General features: G+C 45.5%; 1 protein-coding gene across 2 annotated transcripts in view; it reads right to left on the reverse strand.

Moving 5' to 3' along the window:
* Ada2b (Transcriptional adapter 2B) overlaps nt 1-21,892 on the reverse strand; it is a 42,287-nt gene that overhangs the window by 10,184 nt on the left and 10,211 nt on the right. Inside the window, exons 5-13 of one of the 2 annotated variants that reach the window (XM_050181463.3) lie at nt 16,969-17,009; nt 15,166-15,216; nt 14,401-14,457; nt 14,062-14,165; nt 8,933-9,180; nt 7,953-8,032; nt 1,964-2,035; nt 731-795; nt 77-132 (exon numbers count right to left, since the gene is read on the reverse strand). In XM_050181463.3, the coding sequence (XP_050037420.1) occupies nt 77-132; nt 731-795; nt 1,964-2,035; nt 7,953-8,032; nt 8,933-9,180; nt 14,062-14,165; nt 14,401-14,457; nt 15,166-15,216; nt 16,969-17,009 (774 nt within the window). Of the gene's footprint in view, nt 1-76; nt 149-730; nt 796-1,963; nt 2,036-7,952; nt 8,033-8,932; nt 9,181-14,061; nt 14,166-14,400; nt 14,458-15,165; nt 15,217-16,968; nt 17,010-21,892 lie in introns of both variants that reach the window. The other variant, XM_050181465.3, reaches the window with a different exon arrangement.

Here is a 21,892-nt window from a genome sequence, read left to right on the forward strand (position 1 = left end):
AAAGCAGCATGCATTGCCCAAACGTCTACGGACAAGGCCCCACGGGCAGCATGGGTGAAGAGGGAACAATACTCACTCGTATTTTTTTGATGCCGTTGAGATGGGCTTTTTGTGAACGGAGCTGGCGGGTGCCTGCGTTGAGAGCAAACTGATTCGGCATGAGCGCCCCTCTTCCTTTGACTAGTTCCACAGCACACACACAGGCAGGTCAAGCAACACAGCAAGTGTAGGCAAAAAACTTATGCCAAGGCAATCATGCAGCTAGTGATCTTCTCACACCGAGGGCAACAGAAACCAAAGGTACCACCAGAACTACGCAATGTTGCGTTGTCGTTCACTAATTCAATTCTGGTTAATTCAATTTTGCTGTTAATTTGATCCCGACCAAAGGACTCGGGTCAGCACTCGCACACTTCTACAAGCCAAAACTGTCGTCATTTCAATCCTGAAATTGACCCCTGACTGGGTAACTTCAACTTGACCGGTTGGCATGAACATGCCTGACCCACATGGTGACACCTATGGTCTGTCTTGGTAGTGCTAGGGGTCAGTGAATGCATCCCAGAAAAGTCATCTCCAATCGAAAAAGCCTAATTTTGGCCTGCCCTAGCGAGATCTTCCAAGTGAAAACTGTAGCCCAGAGTGAACGACTATCATTTGCATTTTGGAGGCACCAGTGCTCTGCCTCATGCAGCCCACCTGCGAGCAACGGATGAGAGGTGACACTTACAGACTTCTTTTTCGCTTCCTTGCGTTTTTCCCGGCGATGCCTCGCAACGTCGAATTCTGAGCATTCTGAAAAAAGAAAAGAAACGAACACAGGCCTAAGTCAGGGAGTTTTGTTCTTGCCTCCAAGCTGCAACCACCAGATACATAAATCACCACAGACAACAACAGAGCCAGTGCAACTAAGGGTTTGTAGAAGAAACTGCTCACAAACGGGTGAAACTTCGTGAGACCACTCCTCCAAAACAGAGCCGAAACTTGAAAGACCCTCCAAAACAGCGGCAAAGCTTGTCAGTTTTCTTTTGAGCTATGAAAATTTATAATGTCAAAAATTAAATCCCGGGGTTTCACATGCCAAAACCAATATGTGATTATGAACGATATGTAAGGGGGTTAACCAAGGGGGTTAACCAAGGGTCTCAATTTTTCTAATCATATCACGAGAAGCCAACAAACAAAGGCACCAAGGACAACATAGAGGAAATTACTTGTACTTACTAACTGAATTAAAGAAATGATAAATTAATGGCAATGAAAGTGGATCAAAAAACAACTTGCGGCAGGTGGAGAACAATCCCACGCCTTCGCATTATAGGTGCGATGCTCTAACCAATAGAGCTACCGCGGCGTCGTTTCCCCATCCACTTTCTTGGGTATTTATGTGTTACTACTAGAACTAACCTTGGGAGTGTGAGCCAGCATCACCACTCACAAGCCCCCCCCCCCCCCCGCTGTTCTGCTCGCTCCCCTCCCCCTCTTTCCCTTTGCTTGCACGGGAAGGCATCACTCTAGAAGCCACCATCTTTATTTCTCACCCTCGCACACTTTCACTCCCACCTAAAGCACAAACTGTGCGGGATGCAATAGGATCTTAATCCAATTGGACTTTATACGGAACATGATGCAGCTTCGACTTCGGTGGTTGCTCTTGTTGCGCTACACGCAATTTGAGAGGTGCGTTTGCAAGCAGCCGCTTGTAGTTCATTCATTTGATGATCTGCATCTGCGGAAGTTTCCATTTATTGTCTCGGCATTCCTTTGCAGCAGAAGCGAAATTTCGTTAAATCGAAATCGCGTACACACTTCGTTATACTGAGGTTCCAATTACATGGTGTTCTGTGGACAAGAGGTAAGTTAAATACTTGGTTAGATTGAGAATTTTGTTATATTGAAGTTCGTTATGTCAAGGTTTAACTGTATATCACTTTACATATCACTCCCCCAGTGTAGTGCTTACCATCCAGCTTGGTGATGCCATTCCGCCTATACCTCAGCAGCTCCTTGATTCTGGCTTTGAGCTCTTTTTCCCCTGAAACAGACATTGCATCCACAATATAGGTGCCATCCAGAGGTAATACTATGGCCCAAAAGAATTGTGTCGTTTAATAAACTTAAGCAGCACGCTGCTGCTCAACACGGCCCTTGCCCAGGCTGTAGGAAGACTGTGATTGAGAAAGGTTTGCTTTCAAAACCTATCCCTTTAAAAGTGCAGTCAAACACACATCACAAAGCCATGCAAACGGGAAGCATCCTCGAATGGAACCTCGCTTAATGGCATCGGTGCAAACAAACGAAAGCGCACAAGTGCACACTAACCAGAGTGCACCCAAGTAACAGTGGGTGGCAATGAACATGGGCCAGCAGCAACAGACTCGGCTGTTACAGCAACTATAGCAGTGGGACAGTTTGTGTTTTCAGCCATCCAACAAGGCTTGGCAAGACTACTTGAGTGACCTGGGAGCATAGCCTCGAGCATTTTTCTTCAATGGCTGAACAGTGATGCCGAACACCAGTGAGAAGGGTCACTTAGAGGACGCCACTTTTGAAAGAAGTTGATTGCAATTCACGGAACACCGGTGGGGTCAGGCCAACCGTCTTTCACCACGTGCGATGCAGAAGCAAAGGAGCAGTGGCAGCACACAGCAAAAGTTGTCCGCACTCTGACGACAACATGGCTAAGATGTCTGGCAACATGACGCTGCGGCAAGGGTCACTGGCTCCGGTCTATGTTAAAATCGCCAGGCAGACTCTGTAAGCGTACACAGTGACTACTTTGTGGACCAGCCCACAAAGTAAGCCCTGACTTCACACTGTGGACCAGACCACAGCCCTTGTAATAAGTCCTCGTGATAACTTATTTGCCATTTGTGTTCTGTGGCGTTGTGCAAGAGCATCGAGCTCGCAACCGAGTTCTGTGGTTGACAATACGTCAAGTTTTGCATCTTCTTCCTTTAAATATGGCTGTAATTTTCGCCTCTGCTTATACCTTTCAGGTCGCAGCCATCATAATTTCTTTTCTCTTCAAACAGGCTGGTATTATACTCCTGTCAAAAGCACTTTCAGAGAGTGCACTCGGTTTTAAGTGCACTTCCCCAAATCTAAACGTCGGAAGCTGAGCATACTCGCAGAAGAGTGCACTCCGGCCGGAGTGCGCACACGGAACGTACTTTGCTGGCCGAGTGCATAGCCTCACTGCCAGTGGTTTCAATGAAACGAAATGTAATGCATAGAAAAAGGACACATAATCAAGAGGGGGGAACTTTGGGCCAGTTGGTACGACATGTTTAAAGAGGAAAAGAACCGCAACTTCAGACTTCTTTGTCTTGCGTCCCGTCTGAAGTCTCGGTTCATTTCCTCTTTAAACGTAAAGGACACAGAAGTTCATTCTAGCTGTTGAACAGCTTTTAACAAAATAATCGGAACAGAACTTGCTGATATTCTGTTCTAGCAGGATCACATGCCACCTCATCGCTTGCCACCATCTTGTTCTGGATTGGCTAAGCATTCATCTTGGTCGGCCTTCACTTGTAATACTCTGATAAAAATATTTTTGTTTTCGTTGAGTAAATATAGATTAAGATTGTTTTTTGTTTACTATACAACTAAAGAAGTTACTTTTCAGAAGTTTTTTTTTTATTTTATTCTGCATCTTCAAAAAACATGATTTTGGTCTGTCGACATTTCTTTTAGTGCGAGTGCGCTGGTTTCCCGTTTAGCACCGTGTAGCCTAAAGTGTCACTCATGCTCCCAAAGTGCACTCCCCGTAAGTGCACTTAACTTGCCCGCTTGACAGGGGTATTAGACTAGGTTAGGTTAGGTTTGGGCTGGTCCCCAGTACAGGTACTCCTACATACAGGAGCCCATACGTGGACCATTTGCTAGGTCATCATGCCGGAGTGCGAGGCTTCTCCTCCTGGCACTGGCTGCTTGGCGAACTAAGCCCAGTCACCACCCCGACAAATGTGGTGAACAGCGCACTCTGCTGACTAACCAGAACACAGTACAAAGGAAGCACCACAGCCAAGCCCACTCAAAAAAGCATGAACGGCAAAATGTTTTTCCTCCCTCACTTCTATAAGTTGATCTGTGCCTAATAATTATGAAATGAAACTAGATACTAAGACATGACGAATAATCAATATCATCCTAAACAATAATAATCTCGGGCTCGCCAAAAACAGTAGCTGGCTCAGCACTGCATTGCGGTGTTCGCAACTGATCAGACATGCGATCACGTGGGCTCACTAACCAATGATGTTGACGAGTGCCCCCGTGGAATCGCCAGCCGCCGAATTCGTTGGATAGCTACGAACGTGTTACACTATGTCGTCACCGTCATGGTCGTCCTCACCATCAAAAGAGGCTGAATTTTGTCCCAAGTCGAAATCGCAGCCATTGTGGATGTAGTTAACCATTTTAGTTTGACCCCCTGTAGAGCAGCGGGCCAGAAACTGACAGCGCTGTAAGGAGTGATGAAGGCGGACATAAAAAACGTGCACTTTGACCATGCTCAATGGTAAGCCATTAAACACGTTTCACCTGGAATGTCTTATTAGCCTCAAGACTTGTCTTTTCTTTCTCACACACTACACATGCAAGGAAACTAGGGGCGTGTTATAATGATTTTTGAGACCGAACCAAATAGAAATCAAATACTGCCACATAAGCCAATTGAATCGAATATCGAATACTTTTTGAATAGTTTTGAAATAATGAACAGCCATTATCCTAACTAATATAAGACTACATTCACATCCCAGTATCCTTAAAATTAGCAAGTTTCTGTCACTACATAGCACTAGATTATGAAGCATTGTTTATTAAAAGCAGAAAGGGAGCAATTAGGAGCAGACAACTACTTTCTTCGCACGCAGAGAGCTCTTCAGACAGTGCAAATGATCACTATACAGCCTGCAAAGTATGGCTACCTAAATGACATTGCCTGCGCCACTTTGCAAGTTCTCATGTTTAATGTCTATACAATGCCCATAGGGGTGAAAATTTACTGTACCTTTAATCCAATTTTTTGTTTATTTGGGTGCAGTTGACGTTCATAAATATTGTAAAAATATCAAAGAATATTCGCATTTATGAATATTGACTATTCAATTTGAAAACTGAATCAAATAGGACACTATTTAATTTGCTATTCGAAAGTTTTGAATATCAGCACATTCCTAAAAAAGAAACCTTGTGGCTAGTACCACTCGCATTGTAATTTTTGTTTCTCTTTGGTTCTCCTACTCATGGCAAACACCGTATTTATTCGAATCTATACCGGCAGTTCTTTTTTTCAAATAATCATATACCAAACTCTAAGGTCGGCTTAGATTCAAGGATTTTTAAAATACGTGCCAGTTGGTAAATGAAAATGATACATATGGTGCATAGCTACGTCATCTAGAAAAGTCTGTATTGCAGCCACTACTACTCGCGCCAGTAGCCAACCGAAGTACACGAGTGACGTCGCCATTTCGACCTGTGTCGTATCGGTATGGTGGCCAAGTATCGACGTGCGGCGGGGCGTTATCGTAATGGCACCAAATAGGCGATGCCACGAACGAAAAGTTGTGCCATCCACAGAGGTACTGTCAAATGTTCAAGCTGGGTGAGACTTTAGCATAGATGAGAAAAACGTCCATCGTTGGAGGGGGCAATGGGAGATGCCTTTTGCGTGTGCCGCAATGAGGGGATGATAGCGATAAGGAAGATAAGCGCGCGATAACAGAGAGGAGCTGTTCACCAAGATAGCATCAAGTTTTGACGCTTACGAGCCCTGCCACGCTGTCTGCGCATGCGTGGGCGCACGGATGCGAGCTTGCGCGCAAATCTGCAACATTACTCTGTGGTCGTACTTCCATGTTGGGCCAGTGTTGAAACGGTAAGCACGTAAAGCCAGCTGATATGTGCCCCTACCCTACAGAAAGAAGCACAGGCAGCCCATGCAGGTGTGTTCAGCAAAATATTGATGCCCCGACTTCCGCAGGTGCCACTGCCATCCAATGGGCACACGAATCTGTCTGCTGCCGCAAAGCGCAATGCTTTAATGTGCTAATTGCCAAAGATATAGATGGCATCACAGCACACCCAACATTTGTGCATGTATATCTGAATATAGATGCACTGGAGGTGGTATATCACGGCACTGATGCCCCGTCATGACGGTGCATTCAGATTACTGCGTGCGCACACTGGAGAGCAAGGAGTCCGACACAAGCAGGCAAGCAGTCCGACAGTTCAGCGAGGAGGCAGTGTCTATCCCGCCATGCACCATGCCGGGCATCGCAATCTGTGATGTGGATGATACTCGCGGAGCCGCAAAATGTCACAGTGAGCCCAAGAAGCAACAGAATGCATCGTATTGACGATGGAAGGTGCTGCAGTTTGAAGCAGCATGCTCGTGCCAACATTGAAATCATATTGAAATATGCTCAAGGCAATATTTGTCATTAATACTCTGTCAGAGATAGTATTCTGGCAGAAAATTTAGATACTGTAAAACCTCAATGTAACGAACCTCGATTGAACAAACTTCGAGATGTAACGAATTTTCATTTCCCGATCTTAGTTCCACTGAAAACTGTGCATTTCTTTTCACGATTTAACAAAGTAATTTCGTAACACGGTTGCGATTTAATGAAGCTTTCGGCATTTCAAGCATATACTTGGAGCCTCTATGGCTAGCAAATCTGGCAAGAAAAGTACGAAAATGTCATCCAAGCAAAAGTTATTTCAAGCATTCTTCCGAATGAAATGTTGGAGCAGCAAAAACGCCATCAAAGTGCACATGCCATGCAACTTGTGGGTGCCGGCTGCGGGTATTAAGCGGGTCAGCCACAGTGTCCTAGATTTATGGCGCTGCATGACGCAACGAACACAAATCTTGGACACCGTGGGACATGTCGTTACACTGCTCTCGACACAAATTGCACCGCACATGCTGGCGCTCATGACCGTGCTATTATGTCCCGTCCTTCTCGCAAATTTGATTATAAGTGCTTGCTGACAAGATACTACCCAGCAAGAATGCCGAGTGCTTTTACTGCTGAAACTTTGAAACCTCGAATGAGCAAAATTCGTGATTTAACGAAGTTTTCCACTGCAAGGACAACTTCGTTATACGAAGGTTTGACTGTACAAACACTCTATGTTTAAAATTTTGCGACAGTGCTCCTTTAACAAACCACAGCATGCATGATAATGTTTATTACATTCATTGTATTAATATCTTCTATCTCATGCATAATAAACCTAACTACTTTTGAACTGCGAGCTTATTTACAAGGATTAAACGCACAAGAAAAAGCATCAGAAAAGTGGTGCAGCAACTCTTGAAAGAAAGCACCATATTTACTGTCGCAGTACTGTTGCTGTCCAGAGCTAGTATGACTTCTCTACTACAGTCTTGCACAATCCTCCCTCCCCCCTCTTTAAGGAAAGAATACAGTTGGCCCCACACTTAAATATCATTTAAGAATATTTTAGAACAAAACATTCAAAAATCTTCTTTATATACATTGTATTTAAATAAGCGTTTTTGCCTATGGTTTCTTACTGAATAAAACTGAACACTTACCAAGTGCCTTACCACACAAATGGCTTGCTTTATTGCAGACAGAAAGAACTGCATCAATCATGCATAAGGGCACCATGAATGCTAAGTGAGTTGTTGACGCAAAGAAAAAGAAATGTCTGTCTGGATAAAGAAGTCACAGACTCTGCCACGAGTACCATGAAGAAACAAAGGCAAGGAAGAGTGGCAACTGCACGCGCTCTGGAGTTCAACATATCCGATGCCATGTTCGATTAGGCCGTAGACTTTACACTAGCAAAGTTCCCGGAATCCTGATGGTTCAACGCACGACACCTTTCACTCTAGTGTAATTCCGTATAATTGGCTTCCAACGTGCAACAAGAGCCAGCAACGAGCTCAAAGGCCAACTCACTCTCGAGGTTCTCCAGGAGCTGCTCGTGCTCCGCGGCCGACTGGAACTGGCAGAATATGCGCATCTTCTCCTGGAGCTCTCTGCACAGCAGCACGAGAAAACAACAACAATACAGGTCAAGAGTTGCTACGTGACAGTGCCAGACGCCCATCTACGTCCCTTGGCTCTAAGAGGCTAAGAAGCAACAATACAGTATCGGGGAGGGGTGGGGCAGTGGGACATGTAGTAGACATGTACATTTTGGCTGCTGCTGTTTGGCTGGGCTGGGGTACAAGCGAAGAGGAGGTAGGCAACCTTAGCCAGTCTCCTTAGCCAGCCAGCTCCAGCCGATCAGCAGTGGCCAAATTGGACAGTCGACCAGGTGGACTCTTACAGAATGCCCCAGCTCAAATTAGTGTGCACTACATACTGAGGGCTGCATAATTAGGACTGTCGGTTTACACGACTCCTCAAGCTAAACCAAAGACTCGCTCGACTGTGAAATTTCGCACAGAGATAGCATTTTGCGGTGGGTTCAACTTAATACCACGTCTACGTGCATTACACACCTTTTCAGCTATACATACGCCCTTCAAGAACAAATATTTAGCTTTAGATGCCATGCACAAGCAGAAATAAGCTTGGCACAGAAAACACACTGACAAGCAACACATTGTTTTTGGACCATAGTGACTTCCCCTGCAACTTCAGTGTTGCCGATTTTGCCTGCTTCAGGAAGTTGTCAGCACATACGTGTTCATTGCGATTGCCCATCTTCCATCTTTTCACCGTCTGAAGACTTCCAACGAAAAGTTCGAGGACCAGGGGGCGAAACTCTTTCGCAACTAGTTCTTACTAAAACCTGCTGCAGTGTTTGTAAAGTTGTAAAGACAGTCCAAATTCGTAAACGTTACAGAAAATTCTCGAGAGTTGGCAGGTATGCAGCCAATGTATCTGGACTATGCCAAAGCTTTCTACTGATGACAACCCATCCCACTCACTTGTCAGCCTCACGGGCAGGCTTCTTCCCACGGGACACCGGGCTTGCCTTGGAGGCCGGCCGGCCCGTGTGGCAGAATTGCTCAAGCAGGCGGTAGTCCCGCACTAGCCCTTTGCGGCGCAATCGTTCCCGTAGCCGCCTCGAGTACATGTCCACCTGAGCCAGCTTCAGGGCCACCTCCAACTCGTCCTCGTCGGGGCCGCCCATCGACAGCTGGCTGATCAGGGACTCTGCCTCGTTGTCATACTCCTGCAGTGCACAAAACCGAAAAGAGGGAAGTGACCTCATCTTAATTACCATGTTTACTGCGATGTAAGACACATCAGATGTTCCCCTCTGAGGGGCTGTTCTGATATGCGTAGGTAATGTAGCTGCTAGAAATGAACAGAGAGAAACATTTTTGTTGCTCCTGATTCTATGCGTCGTGGTGTCATGTCTTTGCAGCTAGGAAGATTCAATGAAGCACAACTTCCTAGTGACTCACAATGCACCAGGTGAATATGACAAGTGACCCGCCAGTGAGTGGGTTATCACACATAAACATAAGGCAAAAAAAAAAAAAAGGAAAAGCTATGACATTACGTTTTGCAGGCAGCTTAAGGGGGAACACGAGTCTTGGGAAGCTAGAAATCAATAAACAATCAACTTTTTAGAATAGAAATTTTTGAGACCTCTAACTGTCTTTGCACGAATTTGTAAAGTTTCTCACCTCATGTATCAATATTTTTGCAAAAAAAAAAAAAAAAATTTATAATATGCCTCTGAGGTAAATATAAGCAAGAACTTATGCTAAAACGGCACTTTTTCCACAACGCACACACGCCATTGTGCATGTGTTAGCATGGTCCTCATGGTCTCATTTGAAAAAGCAGCCCCTCATCTTCAATTTCCCATCACCAGCAGCTGCCCTTGCTCATTCCTTTCAAGAAAAAGAAGTGCCTTGCTGGCATTTGCAAAGTGCAAGACGATATGCGATGGTGAAGTAAAAATAGACAAAGGTGAGCGGTTAGTACAGCCTTGCTGCTGCTTGTGCATGCAAACTGCAGCGAGACATCAGCATGAGTTCACCGTGCGTCCATGCAGGTAACCCGTTTACCGTGAGATAACCCGTTTACCGTGAATTTGCTCACTGCACGTGCTATGAAAGTGACTGGCCATAGGCAAATGCTGCTAAGTGACGTGTTTTCAAGTAGACCCGACTTTCACTTATTCGACCGAGACAAAACCAAACAAATTGGTCGAATTAAAGAAGATGGAGAAAAAAAAAAACCCGCAAGAACACACTGCTGATTCATGGGGAAGTACATACCCCATCTAACACACTTCCCAATCAAAGGCATGCCAACTTTCAATGCGTCCAAAGCAGTATATCTGTGTTATAAGGTATATGAAGGCTGTCAAGGCAGTTTTGGCTTTGTGTCCAATTGCCCCGTGCAGGAAATTTTCAACCCAACTTAAAAAAAAAAAGTGCACTTTAGAAAGAAGTAAATACTGCAATCAGGCAATGCAAGCTGTCATTATAGCTTGAAAATATTTCTAGGGCAATCAGAATATAGCCATTTTTGACGGGAGATTACGTGTGTTCAACACAGAGTCCACTGAAAATAGGGGGACCTGGTGTTTCGAAAGATTAAAATGCATTTTTTTGGTTACTTGAATAGTTTCTGGGAACAACACCTCATGGCCTAGAACTATTTTTCAATGTAAAGCTATTTTTCAATGTAAAGCCTAATCTGTAGATCAGGTAATGCCGGGAGCACGTTTAATTTCCTGCGAATAAATTTCTAAAATTTCACTGTTTCCTTTTTTTCTTCTCAGTATCCATGGTACAAACGGTGCACCTTGATCATCTAGATGATGGCTCGCTACAATTTCATTTGAAAACTCCTTCCAGCACTGCATTTATTGCATATCCTAGCATCTACCTATGCCATAATGTTGGCTTTCCACTGAGCACCTTTTTCCGGTTGTCTCCAGAAACAACATAGTGGCAGCTTCATCTATCTCCTGAACTAAGAAATTTAATAAAATTCTGGGGTTTTACGTGCCGAAACCAAGATACGATCACGAGGCAAGCAGTAGCGAGGGGTTCCAGGTTAATTTTGACTGCCTGGCATCCTTAACTATGCACCCAATGCAAGGATTACATGGGCATTTTAGCACTTCGCCCCCATCACCATGTGGCCGCAACAGTAAAGTTTTTTTGATTCCGCACCCTCAGGCTGAGCTGCGCAATGTCATAACCACTATGCCACCACGGCGGGTCCCCCTTGAACTAATTGACCCATCAGAAAAATAACTGCGCATTTGAAATCAGCTTGAAAAACTAAACAAGCCTGTGGAATGCGGTCAAGACGTACTGTGCTGCTATTGGACACTGCAGTTCTAAGTCACGAGGGATGAAATGTGGAATCCACAGTCAGAAAAATACAAGTTTAGGGTAAACTTAATTTTGATTGTATTTCAAAGTCCTGCAACCGATAATTTTGGTTAGTGTAGGCTGTCGTAATTTTGCTTTTACTTTTTTACCATATGGAGAACAGATCAAGCTGCAAAAACAGTGACCTTTTTGACCTAAATAAAGTTATCTCGTGTTTCTCTACAAACCCTCACTTCCTAAGTGCTCGTGTTGTTGCATTTCTGCAATTGCCTTTCATCGCTGGCATTCGCTCACGTAACATCACTATGAGCTTGCCTAGCACCATTCTTATTCAGAAATGTGTTGCAGGGCCCTTAGAGACAGAAGAAAAAAGAAAGGAAAATGGGAAACGCAAGAAAAACGATTCTGCCAGTCAATTCTGCCAGTCATAAAACAAGCAGCATCATACATAAAATATCTGTCAAAAGGCAAAGCTTATTAGGAATAAAAAAAAAGATGTTTAGAGGTAATGAAGGCAGGCTTTATTGTATACACAAGAGCTTCATTGCACACATGAGCAGCCACTGTAAATTGACACTTCCAAACACAAATGCACAAAATGAACTAAAGTAGCTATAATTTGTGGGAACCAAACACAGAAGGCCTCTGACTGAGAAAGAATGTGTTGCGGCACTTCACTCCTCGAAATCCTTGCCGGAGTGAAACACACAAAAACACTGTACCATGCAAAAGCCTATGCAACAGTCAGGGCACCACATTCTTGTTTCCCACCCACATGACTTGATCTTTGTGCAAACAATGCAATGCCATTTCAGTGTCGTTCTTTTCTGTAGGAAGCAAGCAGTCTGGGAAATCTTATGCCAAGGGCCTCATCAAAGAGTGGTCGGAAACGGCCCATGCTACTGGAGCTAACCTGTCCTATCACTTCTACCAACGTCAGCCAAATTCCAGATGACTGACAAAATTTCCCCTCACTGTGTGAATTAAAAATGTGTTATAAATTGGAAGAATGTATCATGCTTAGAAAAGTAACACTCCTGCCTTTTCTGTGCAGAGATAAACACTTCCCATTTCAGCACCTCTCTAACAGCATTTCTTTCTCTTTTTTTTTTTTGCGCTTCAAACTTTAGCGTTACCCTACAGTGAGGTTTGGTTGTTAGGTTGGCATTTGTCACAGTACAGTGTTTCCCGATTAGCTAAAAACAAATGCGTAATCTATTTCTGTGTACTTTTAATATCTTTAGAAATTGGTACAGTCTACGCTCGTTACCACAGACCTGCGTACAACAGACTTTCGGATATAATGGACCATATTTCAACCTTAGTTTGCTCTGCCCATTTTATTAATGCAACAAAGTTCGCTGTTAACGGACCACACTACAACGAAGTATCGGCTACAGCAGACGAAATCGGCAGCAATTTTTGTCAAGATCGGGTACATAAAATGGGACTTTTGCAGTGTTGACATGAGCTGACAACCAAGTTGCGAGGGCCAGCCAACAATTGCGGCTCAATACTGCGCGCGCGATGGAGGAAGGTGGGGCAAAAGCGCCATTTTCGTTCGCGCGCGAGGCACGGAGTGAGGGGGGGGGAAGCAAGGGAAGGGGGTTTTACTCCGTCAGCTGCTGCTTACAGCACGCTCGCACGGGCACTGTATGTTGAAAGCAATCTGCAACATGGATAAAGTGCACCCAGAGACGGTAGCTTTGTATGCGCTGTGCTTTCGAGGTTCAGTTCGCGTTGAAGCGAGAGGCCGCACGAAGGTAACTTTGTTCACTGCTGCTGCCGCACTTGCTCACACCAGCACTTTGACAGCGAGTGTCCGCGCTCATCCAGTGCGAGGTGTTCACGTTTACCTGTACGCGCGTGACACTGTGTTTGTTAATTTACTAAGCGAATGTTTACAACTTTATGCGACCGATAAAACTACTATCCTTACTTCACATAGCTGTCCACTAATTTGCTATCGCAATCAATGCTTTGCCTCTCGGGTGAAATTCGACCGTTTTGGTTTGTTTATTTTTTACTTTGGACGTTCGTCACTCACTCTTTGCAATAACGTTGTTACACATCGTGACCGAAGTTTCGGAAGTGAGGCGTTTCGGATATTACAGACTTCGGATAAAACGGACATTTTTTGTGGGATCGTCAGGGTCCGAACGAGAGTCGATTGTATTTAGATGTCAAGTTTCTGAGTCCAAGTTTTTGTTAAGTCCTGAAATTTTACGGCCATGCAATCTGGAAGGACAAGGGAGTACAACATAACCAACACTTCCTTTTAAGCTCTGCTATAACAAAAGCTGCAACCTTATAACGCATAGTGAAAAAATTTGTAACCAACGAAAATGTACTGGATAAGATATGGCCTACAACACACCAATACAAAAGGTAGCATGACATTCTTCCGAAAGCTTTTTGTCTGAAAGAAAGCTTTCTCGCCCCACACTGCCGAAAGAGGAGCCCTGCAAGCCCAACAAATGCCTGCGAAATAAAGCTGCCACGTGGTGAAGACAGCAGCCAAACCGTAGGGGACACCGAATTTAATACGGCAAGCCCTTTGTTGGGCAAAAGCCCAAGCTTGTGAAATGAAGAAAAACAACTTGGAGGAAGCGAGAGCGTCGAGAATGATGCGGTAGACATGTGGCCCCTATTTGCGCTGCATCATTGTCTGTTCAAGACAAAGTAAATCAACGTCAAGTGGCGTCAACCCGACGAGTTGATAACTGACAGATCAACGCCAACCCACTCACCCGCTCATAGTCGTCCCGACAGGGCATGTAGCCAAGCTCCTGCTGCTCGGTGGACGTGATGTCCACCGTGGCCACCGGACTGCTCAGGCTTGGCGACAGCGGCCCTGTGGGGCAACAAGTGGCAAATGCCCCGCTGTCCAACTCGAACACAAGTTTGTATATACACGCGCTAGCTAATCACATTCTCTCATTTCAATGACATCACAGCAGAGCAGAACTTATGGGTTTCCACAAAGCGTTGCCAAGGTGGCCCCAGTTTCAACATTCACACAGCGCAGCTTTTGTCTGTAATCCATGAACTGAGCCACCAAAAGAGCACGACCCACATAATTGACCCACCTCCTTCAGGCACTGTGTGATCCTTGATTTGAGTCGACACATCTGTGGACCATGTCGCTGGAAAAGGAAAGGGGGGAAAAAAATGTGCAATGCAAGTGACAGCAGACAATGTAGATGCCAACTCTTAGAACAAAACAAGTACAGCAAAATCCTGCTAATTCAACCCTTGGTAGTTAAAGTGACACTAAAAAACAAAAGAATTAGTTTATGCTGGTAGAAGCATCCTCTGAAAATTACATGGCCATTCAATATTTAGATTACTACAGAGAAAAGTGAAGGCCTTTTTTTTATTTTTTCAATACATCAGTTTGATACAGATTTCAATATTAGACCTTGTTTGCCTTGCCCCGAGCATAACCCGCCTCGCATACCTCTTTCCTATCTCACTTCCACCTTTAAGACATCGGTGCAGTCAACTTGTGTGTCGGAGGGGTGGAAGGGAGACGAAAAAGAGAGAGGGGGTTTGTCAAGGTACAAACACAACACTTCTTATCAGAGTTGTCCTCCAGCCCTCTACTGGCATGCCTTGTCACAGCCAACTAGGCAAAAGCATGGCTTTCGGGATTGCTTTTTTTGTCTGAGGGAGCCGTCACAAAATGTGGCGGACACCATCCATCACTCCACTAGCACACATTTCTCGTCGTGTTCACAGCATGTCATCTACATGAGCAGGGTTGAACTAACATCTGGTGACCAATACATACAATACAATACAATACAAACATCTGGTGACCAATACAGACACCATAAGAGGCACAAACTCACCTCTCCCAATGTTTCCCTCAATGTAATGGCTGTTGTAGTGTTCTTGTACCTCTGTTGGAGGGAGAAGAAAAGGACAGACATGAAGACAAGGTAGGCCATCCTTACACTGCTTCACATGACAGGAAGATGACCAGGGTGAAATTTTGAGATGCCCTCTTGCTTCTTTCTGCTGCTAATTTCAGTTTCGCTTCACTCAATGCACCACTGGGAATGCAAGGGGACTCAGTCAATCTGTTCGACGTTGATTTGGTTATTATTGAATGCTTTGGCGTAATAAACTTAGAGCACACAATCAAAAGTACAGAAAGTTGGGCTAGTCGGTATAGATGCTTTTCTTGGTTTTCTAGTTGAACCTGGAGCTGAGAGTTGGTGCTTGGATTCACCACGTCTTTCCTTTCAGTCCTGTGTTTTTTTATGCGCTGCCATTACCCAATAGAACTAAGAGCATGCAATGCCACAGTCACCAAGCAGCAGCTAACAGTATGCAAGAATTACCATGTGATGCTCGTGTTAAGAAATAACATTTGCGGGTCTGCATGCTCCCCTTAGGTAACTGTAATACGACCCTACCATTCAAAGATTACCTTTCAGATCCACATGACTACAACTTAAGGTCATCTATCAGTCATGACAATACGAAGGGCAGGCATTGAGCATGGACCCACACACAAAAAAGTGACGTTGAAGTGTCATTGCCTTAAATGTCATTTCCATTCGTGTGGTGACACCTGAGCGAAGTTAGTGGCACTTGCCTCGCCACTCATTTATTCGCTGCATTTGCCACAAATTATCAAGCCATGAAATGCACGCTCTCAACAGCATAGCCGGTGCAATACGGCATACATACAACAGTACTGCTGAGGCCCACTGCTCAGCACAATGCTCCAGCAGAGGCATAGAAGTGCTGCTGTTAACTGCTAAATTAAATTCTAGGATCCGATTACCACCATCTGATTGAGGCATGCCGTGGTGGGAGTATCCAGATAAAATTCCGACCACTTGGGATTCTTTAATGTGCCCCGAGATCTAAGTACACGAGAGTTCTTGCATTTCACCCACACTGAAAAGTGGCCACTGTGGCCGGGATCCAACCTGTGCCCTCAAGTGCAGCAGCACAACATCATAGCCACTAGGCCACCGCGAATGGTGTTAACAGCTGTGCTCAGCAAACATCTTCAGGTCGGCACAGTGTCAACCTCAATGCAGCGAATACAATTTTTCTTCTCGATTTTATGATAATCGTTGGCCGTGAAAGACAGCCACAAGCTCAGGCTGGCCACGCTAGCTGAAATATTGTTCAAGACAGTCTCAACTGCAAGCGTGTGCTTTCTTAAGTTAGCACTAGCGATGTTTTAGAAATGATCATCATCGACATGCCAAATGACATGAAATTTGGCCAGCGGCTCTGAAGAAAATTTCATCAGGGAACTTCAGGCATTAAAAATTAGTGTTCATTTTACACGTCCCTGTGGCACACGTAACCCTTCTCTGGACTTGTTTTCTTTTTTTTCCTACTCCCATGAGATCTTAACTCTTTTTACAGTACAGTGCCAACCTCCGTACTAATCTCCTTGCCACACAATGCCATGCCATCCATCCATGTCTCTCAAATAAATTAATTCCTCTATTTGCTGAAATGAAGTGACAATGCACAGCAAGTGAGGTTTGCTGCCGTGATTCTGCGGAATGCGAGGAAGGGTTGACACCGAAAAGATGTGTCAGTGGGCGCATGAGTCCATTATGCATCGTAATTGACTTCAAGACCATCAATATCAGTAAGAAATTTGAGAGCTCTCGTCATACCTTCACAGCTTCGAGCCGGCAGGCACTGAGAGACATCCTCCCTGCAAAGAAATAAATAAAAATACCTGGAATCTTCTGTCAAGATTGCAACTCTATTAGTGTCAAGCCACACACATCAAATATAAAAAAATTCCAGCCTTAACGTCCCGAAACTGCACACTGGATTATGAGACATTGTAGTGTAGGCATCCAAATTCATTTTCGCCGCCTGCGACACACAAGCAATTTTTTTTATTGTATTCTGTTCTCATCAGAAGGCAGACGCAGCGGCTGGGAGCCAAGCATTTATATAACAGCAATATGTATGACGTTTTGAAACTGCAAGAGCATGGGGCATAAGATATCACTGTCGAAAGTTTCCAGTCGAATATTGCTCTGTGTAGTCTTACACAAATTCCTGCTTCAATCGCAAAATTTTTCGAACCGCTGCAATAATGTTCTATGCCAATATAAAGCATAAGCGCTTCATTTTGGAAATATTACAACACGCTTCCAGATACAGTAAAACCTCGTTAAACCGTACCCGCTTAAACAGTAGTTTCGTTTTAAAAGTAGTAAAGTCAAATCACTAACTCATCGGCCATTGAACATAATGCGTTTTGTAACCGCATAAACCATACCAGCTTATTGCGTACGTGTCGTTTAACACGTACTGTTTTCACTTTTCGTAGCACAAACACGGCGGTGCGTCATCTCCATCGAGCGGCCCGAACAAGTCTCAGAGATCGAAACGTTCCCCAAGCGCCCTGTGCGTTTGCGTGTGAAGCCGCATCAACATCAACATCATTTCGGCGCTGTACCAGAGAGGACTTGAGTCATGCCGAAGCTCGGATAAAAAGACGCCGGGTGCTCAGCATAGAAGAAAACTTAAGACATTGTTCGTGCTATCGAACGTGACACGAAGAAGTCGGCGCTGGCACGCAACAGGGATCTGCTGCTGACTGCAGTGTGTGGCATTTGGAATGCGAAGAAGTTGCTCGGCAGCGCTGCTGCAACCGCGAAGAGATGTCAGCTACGAGGTTCAACTTTTCGCCATCGTTGCTGCTGTTGTTGCCGAAGTATCGACTAGCGACAGTGATGAGGACAACAGGGAAAGCGACAGCACGGGCTATTCAGGTCCAACAATGGCAGAAGCTGCGCATTATGTCAGCCTCATGAACGCAATCGTCGCGACGTAAACAACACCCGGCAACGAAAAAGGCGCCCCGGGACTCCTGCGCGCGTGCACGGAGAATATGTAACGCCAACAAGGAATCTACCATGCGAGTGCTAGCCGAGAAGAGTGGGCTGGCTGAAAAGCTGGCACGCAGCTTCAGTAAGTTTGAGGCCGCTGTCGTCGTGCTAGCCCGGCGCGGCATCAAACGAAAATAACACCTTTGTCACGCAAAGTGAATAAATACTGCATGTTTTTTTCCCCTTTCATCGCGCTCTCTCTGAGTTCTATGTTCCGTTTTCGACAGGTAAATGGGCGATCTCATGCTATTTCAGTTAAAAAGCACGGTCTTCGATTATTGTCCAAGTACGTGTACCAAACTACCCAGTGCTACCGTTTAGTACGTACTTTTTCTGAGCTCCAGCCAACTACAGTTTAACGAGGTTTCACTGTACCACAGACCGTACTTCTTGGTTTGGTCTGCCCATATTATTCCTGTAACAAATTGCACTTTTAACTGTGGGGAGCACACGCGCCCATCTTCGCCCGCATCGTCGCGTCGAGAGGCGGCATAGACACGGGAGGGGCGCACTACACCCTCTCCCGATTTTCCCTCGCTCTCGCGGCGCGCACCATTCCTCCCCGACTCGCGGGCAGTTGGCTGACAGGGGAAGAGGACATTCGCCTGGCCCAGGTAAAAAGGCACAAAACAGCGCGACCGGGGGAGACCCTCTCTCTCTCCGAAGCCGAACCCCTAACCTGCAACCCGTGAGTGACCTCGTTTGCCTGACTATTCCGGGCAACGAGGCAAGCCTATTTATTACTATTACAGAGAGGACGTCCCTCTGCCAGTGTTCTTTATTGTCGGTAGCAATAAACATTCTTACACTTGACGCCGCTGGTTGCCTTATTCGTTCGAACCCGACGTAGCCGCGATTCCCGCGCTATGGGTTGGGGAGTAACACAAAGCGACTGCGTGGGGCTAGATCCGGAGCTCGCCTTCAGCCCTAGCTGCATGCAGAGTGGAACCCCCACATAATGGACCCAAATATAACAAACTGCAATAGACAAACTTCGGAGCAACATTTTCCCCAGATGTGCCTATTAGCGCCGCGAGATCTCTGAGTGGTACCCTCTCGCATGTGACACCAGATCGGGGTCCCCACCGTCACGGCATGCGCAACTTGAGGTTGTCGGCTGACCTGCTCTGCTCGAGTTTTTTTTTAAATGAGAGTCTGCAGGTTTGTAGAACAGTATATGTGGAATGTTCCAGGTCCCTATTCCCTGCGAAATCAAGTGAAATTGCCTTCGTCACCACGCTTAGTGCGGATTGCTCGCAACAGCACCTGCTATCATCAGTGTGCGCGTGTGCACGTATGGCATTCGTTTCTCATCACAATGATTTGTTGGTCCTTTTTTTTTTTTTTTTTTGATAAACTGCAGCACTTGGCATTCAGCTACTGCACCTGTGTTGTAATACTGTATTTGTATGTCCAGCGCATGCGACGCCTTCTGCATCGCGCTCCGTTACATAGTCTTGTGCTGCAGTGCTGACCTTTGCAAGATACCGTATTTATTCGAATCTAGGCCGACAGTTTTTTTTCAAATAATCATATTCCAAACTCTAGGGTCGGCTTAGATTCGAGGATTTTAAAAAACGTGCAAGTTTTTCATTGAAACTGCTAAATATGGTGCATAGCTAGCGCGCGCCATCTAGAAATGTCAGTATCGCAGCCGCTACTAGCCGTGCCAGTAGCCAACCGTACACAAGCGAGGTTGCCATTTGGCCTGTGTCGTATCGGCCATATCGGTGTGTGGCGTGGTGTTAACGCGATGGCACCAAGCAGGAGATGCAACTACAGTGCCGCTTTCAAGCGAAAAGCTGCGATAGCCTCAGAGGCATTGTCGAACCTTCAAGCCGGGTGGGACTTCGACGTCGACGAGAAAAATGTCCGTAGTTGGAGGGGACGACAGCAGCGTTTTGCGTGCGCCGCAACGAGGATGGTATTTAGCGGACCAAAGAAAGGCCGTCACCACGAAGTGGAGACAGTTTTGGCCGACTTTGTTCGGACGCAGAGAGCAGCTGCCCTTCCAGTGACAACAGAAGTGCTCCAAGCGAAAGCTAGGGAACTTTCCAGGGAGCGAGGCCTAACGCCAAAGGATTTCAAAGCCAGCCAGGGCTGGTTTCCGAAATTCATGAAGTGCTTCGGCTTCAGCCTCCGACATTGCACTTCAATCAGCCAGAAGCTGCAAAGCAATTTCGAAGAAAAGCTGATAGCTTTTCACTGCTACGTGCTGCGAAAGAGAGAAGCGGCAGGCTACAACCTTGGGAAAATCTGCAACGCCGACCAGACGGCTGTGTATTTTGATGTGCCAGTGTCGTACACCGTGAATGAAAAGGGTGCCAAGGAGGTGAAAATTCGCTCTGCAGGCTACGAGAAGCGGCGCGCAACTGTGATGCTGTGTTGCACAGTGGATGGACATAAGCTCCCTCCTTATATGATATTTAAAAGGAAGACGCTGCCTGCTTGAGAAACTTTCCCAAGAAATGTCATTGTGCGGGCAAATGAGAATGGGTGGATGACGGGTGCGATGGTAAAATAGTGGGTTAAGATTGTGTGGCGACGACGTCCAGGAGCCAATTTGACAAGGAACTTGCTCCTTGTTGTTGACTCTTACCGTGGGCACTTGACCGACAATGTGAAGGCTGCGCCCGCCCAAGTGAACACTAGCATCGCTGTCATACCGGGTGGCATGACGGGCCAATTGCAGCCACTTGATGTCTGCATCAACAAACCTTTCAAGGATCGTCTGCGGAAATATTACACGGACTGGTTGACTGACGAAGACCACATGCTAACGGCAACGGGCCGCATCAAATGTGCATCGCTATCGCAGCTGGCGGGCTGGGTAGCTGCAGCATGGGGACGACATCCCAGGTACTTTGATCGTGCGCATCTTTAAAAAGTGCAGCATATCTAATGCGCTTGGTGGTGCCGAAGATAGTGCACTGTTTGAAGGTGACAGTGACAAGGAACACAGCGACGACGACGTTGAATGAGCTCTGCACATTCAGATTCAATAAATGCTGTTTGTATTTTGTGAATGCTGTCCTCACTTTTTTTGTTTGGCCTACATTCGAGGTAATACATATATTTTTTTTTTTTTTTTGCTGGCTTCCGACTTTAGGGGGTCGGCCTAGATTCGAGCAAATACGGTAATTTTAATCAAACTTGATTACTTCCACAGTGACTTATGAAAGCTGGTAAACTCGGCGTAATCCTTTCGTTCTCTACTCCTGCCATGGGTAGCAAGCCCACTTCGAGGTCAAAGTTCGTCCAGCGATGATAATTAATGCTATTGCATAACATAAAAAGACATTGTTTACATCACCGTTTTCAAGATATCTTGTTCTGTAGGCACCTCATACACTTACATAACTAAAACAAGAAAAATTAGACATTTAGGCTTGCTGGTACTTGACCGAATAAGTAGCTGAATTGCTACTTAACATAATTTTATTCATACAGTGATAATAGTGCTTTCCAAGGTGTTTCTGGTAGTCTGAAAGTATGTTGACCAGAAATACAGTGGAACCTCGATTATACGTCCTCCGGTCATGTGACGACCCGCATTTTACAATTGGTTTGGTCCCGGCAAAACCCCCATAGAAATAACATATTAAAAATCTTGATTATACCATATAGCGTATTAAAAATCTTGACTCTCGCAAGCTTTCGCTCGCACATACAGCACACGGTGCACGACGAC

The sequence above is a fragment of the Dermacentor andersoni genome, chromosome 7, assembly GCF_023375885.2.
Source record: "Dermacentor andersoni chromosome 7, qqDerAnde1_hic_scaffold, whole genome shotgun sequence".
In the NCBI taxonomy this organism is placed as follows: Eukaryota; Metazoa; Arthropoda; class Arachnida; order Ixodida; family Ixodidae; genus Dermacentor; species Dermacentor andersoni.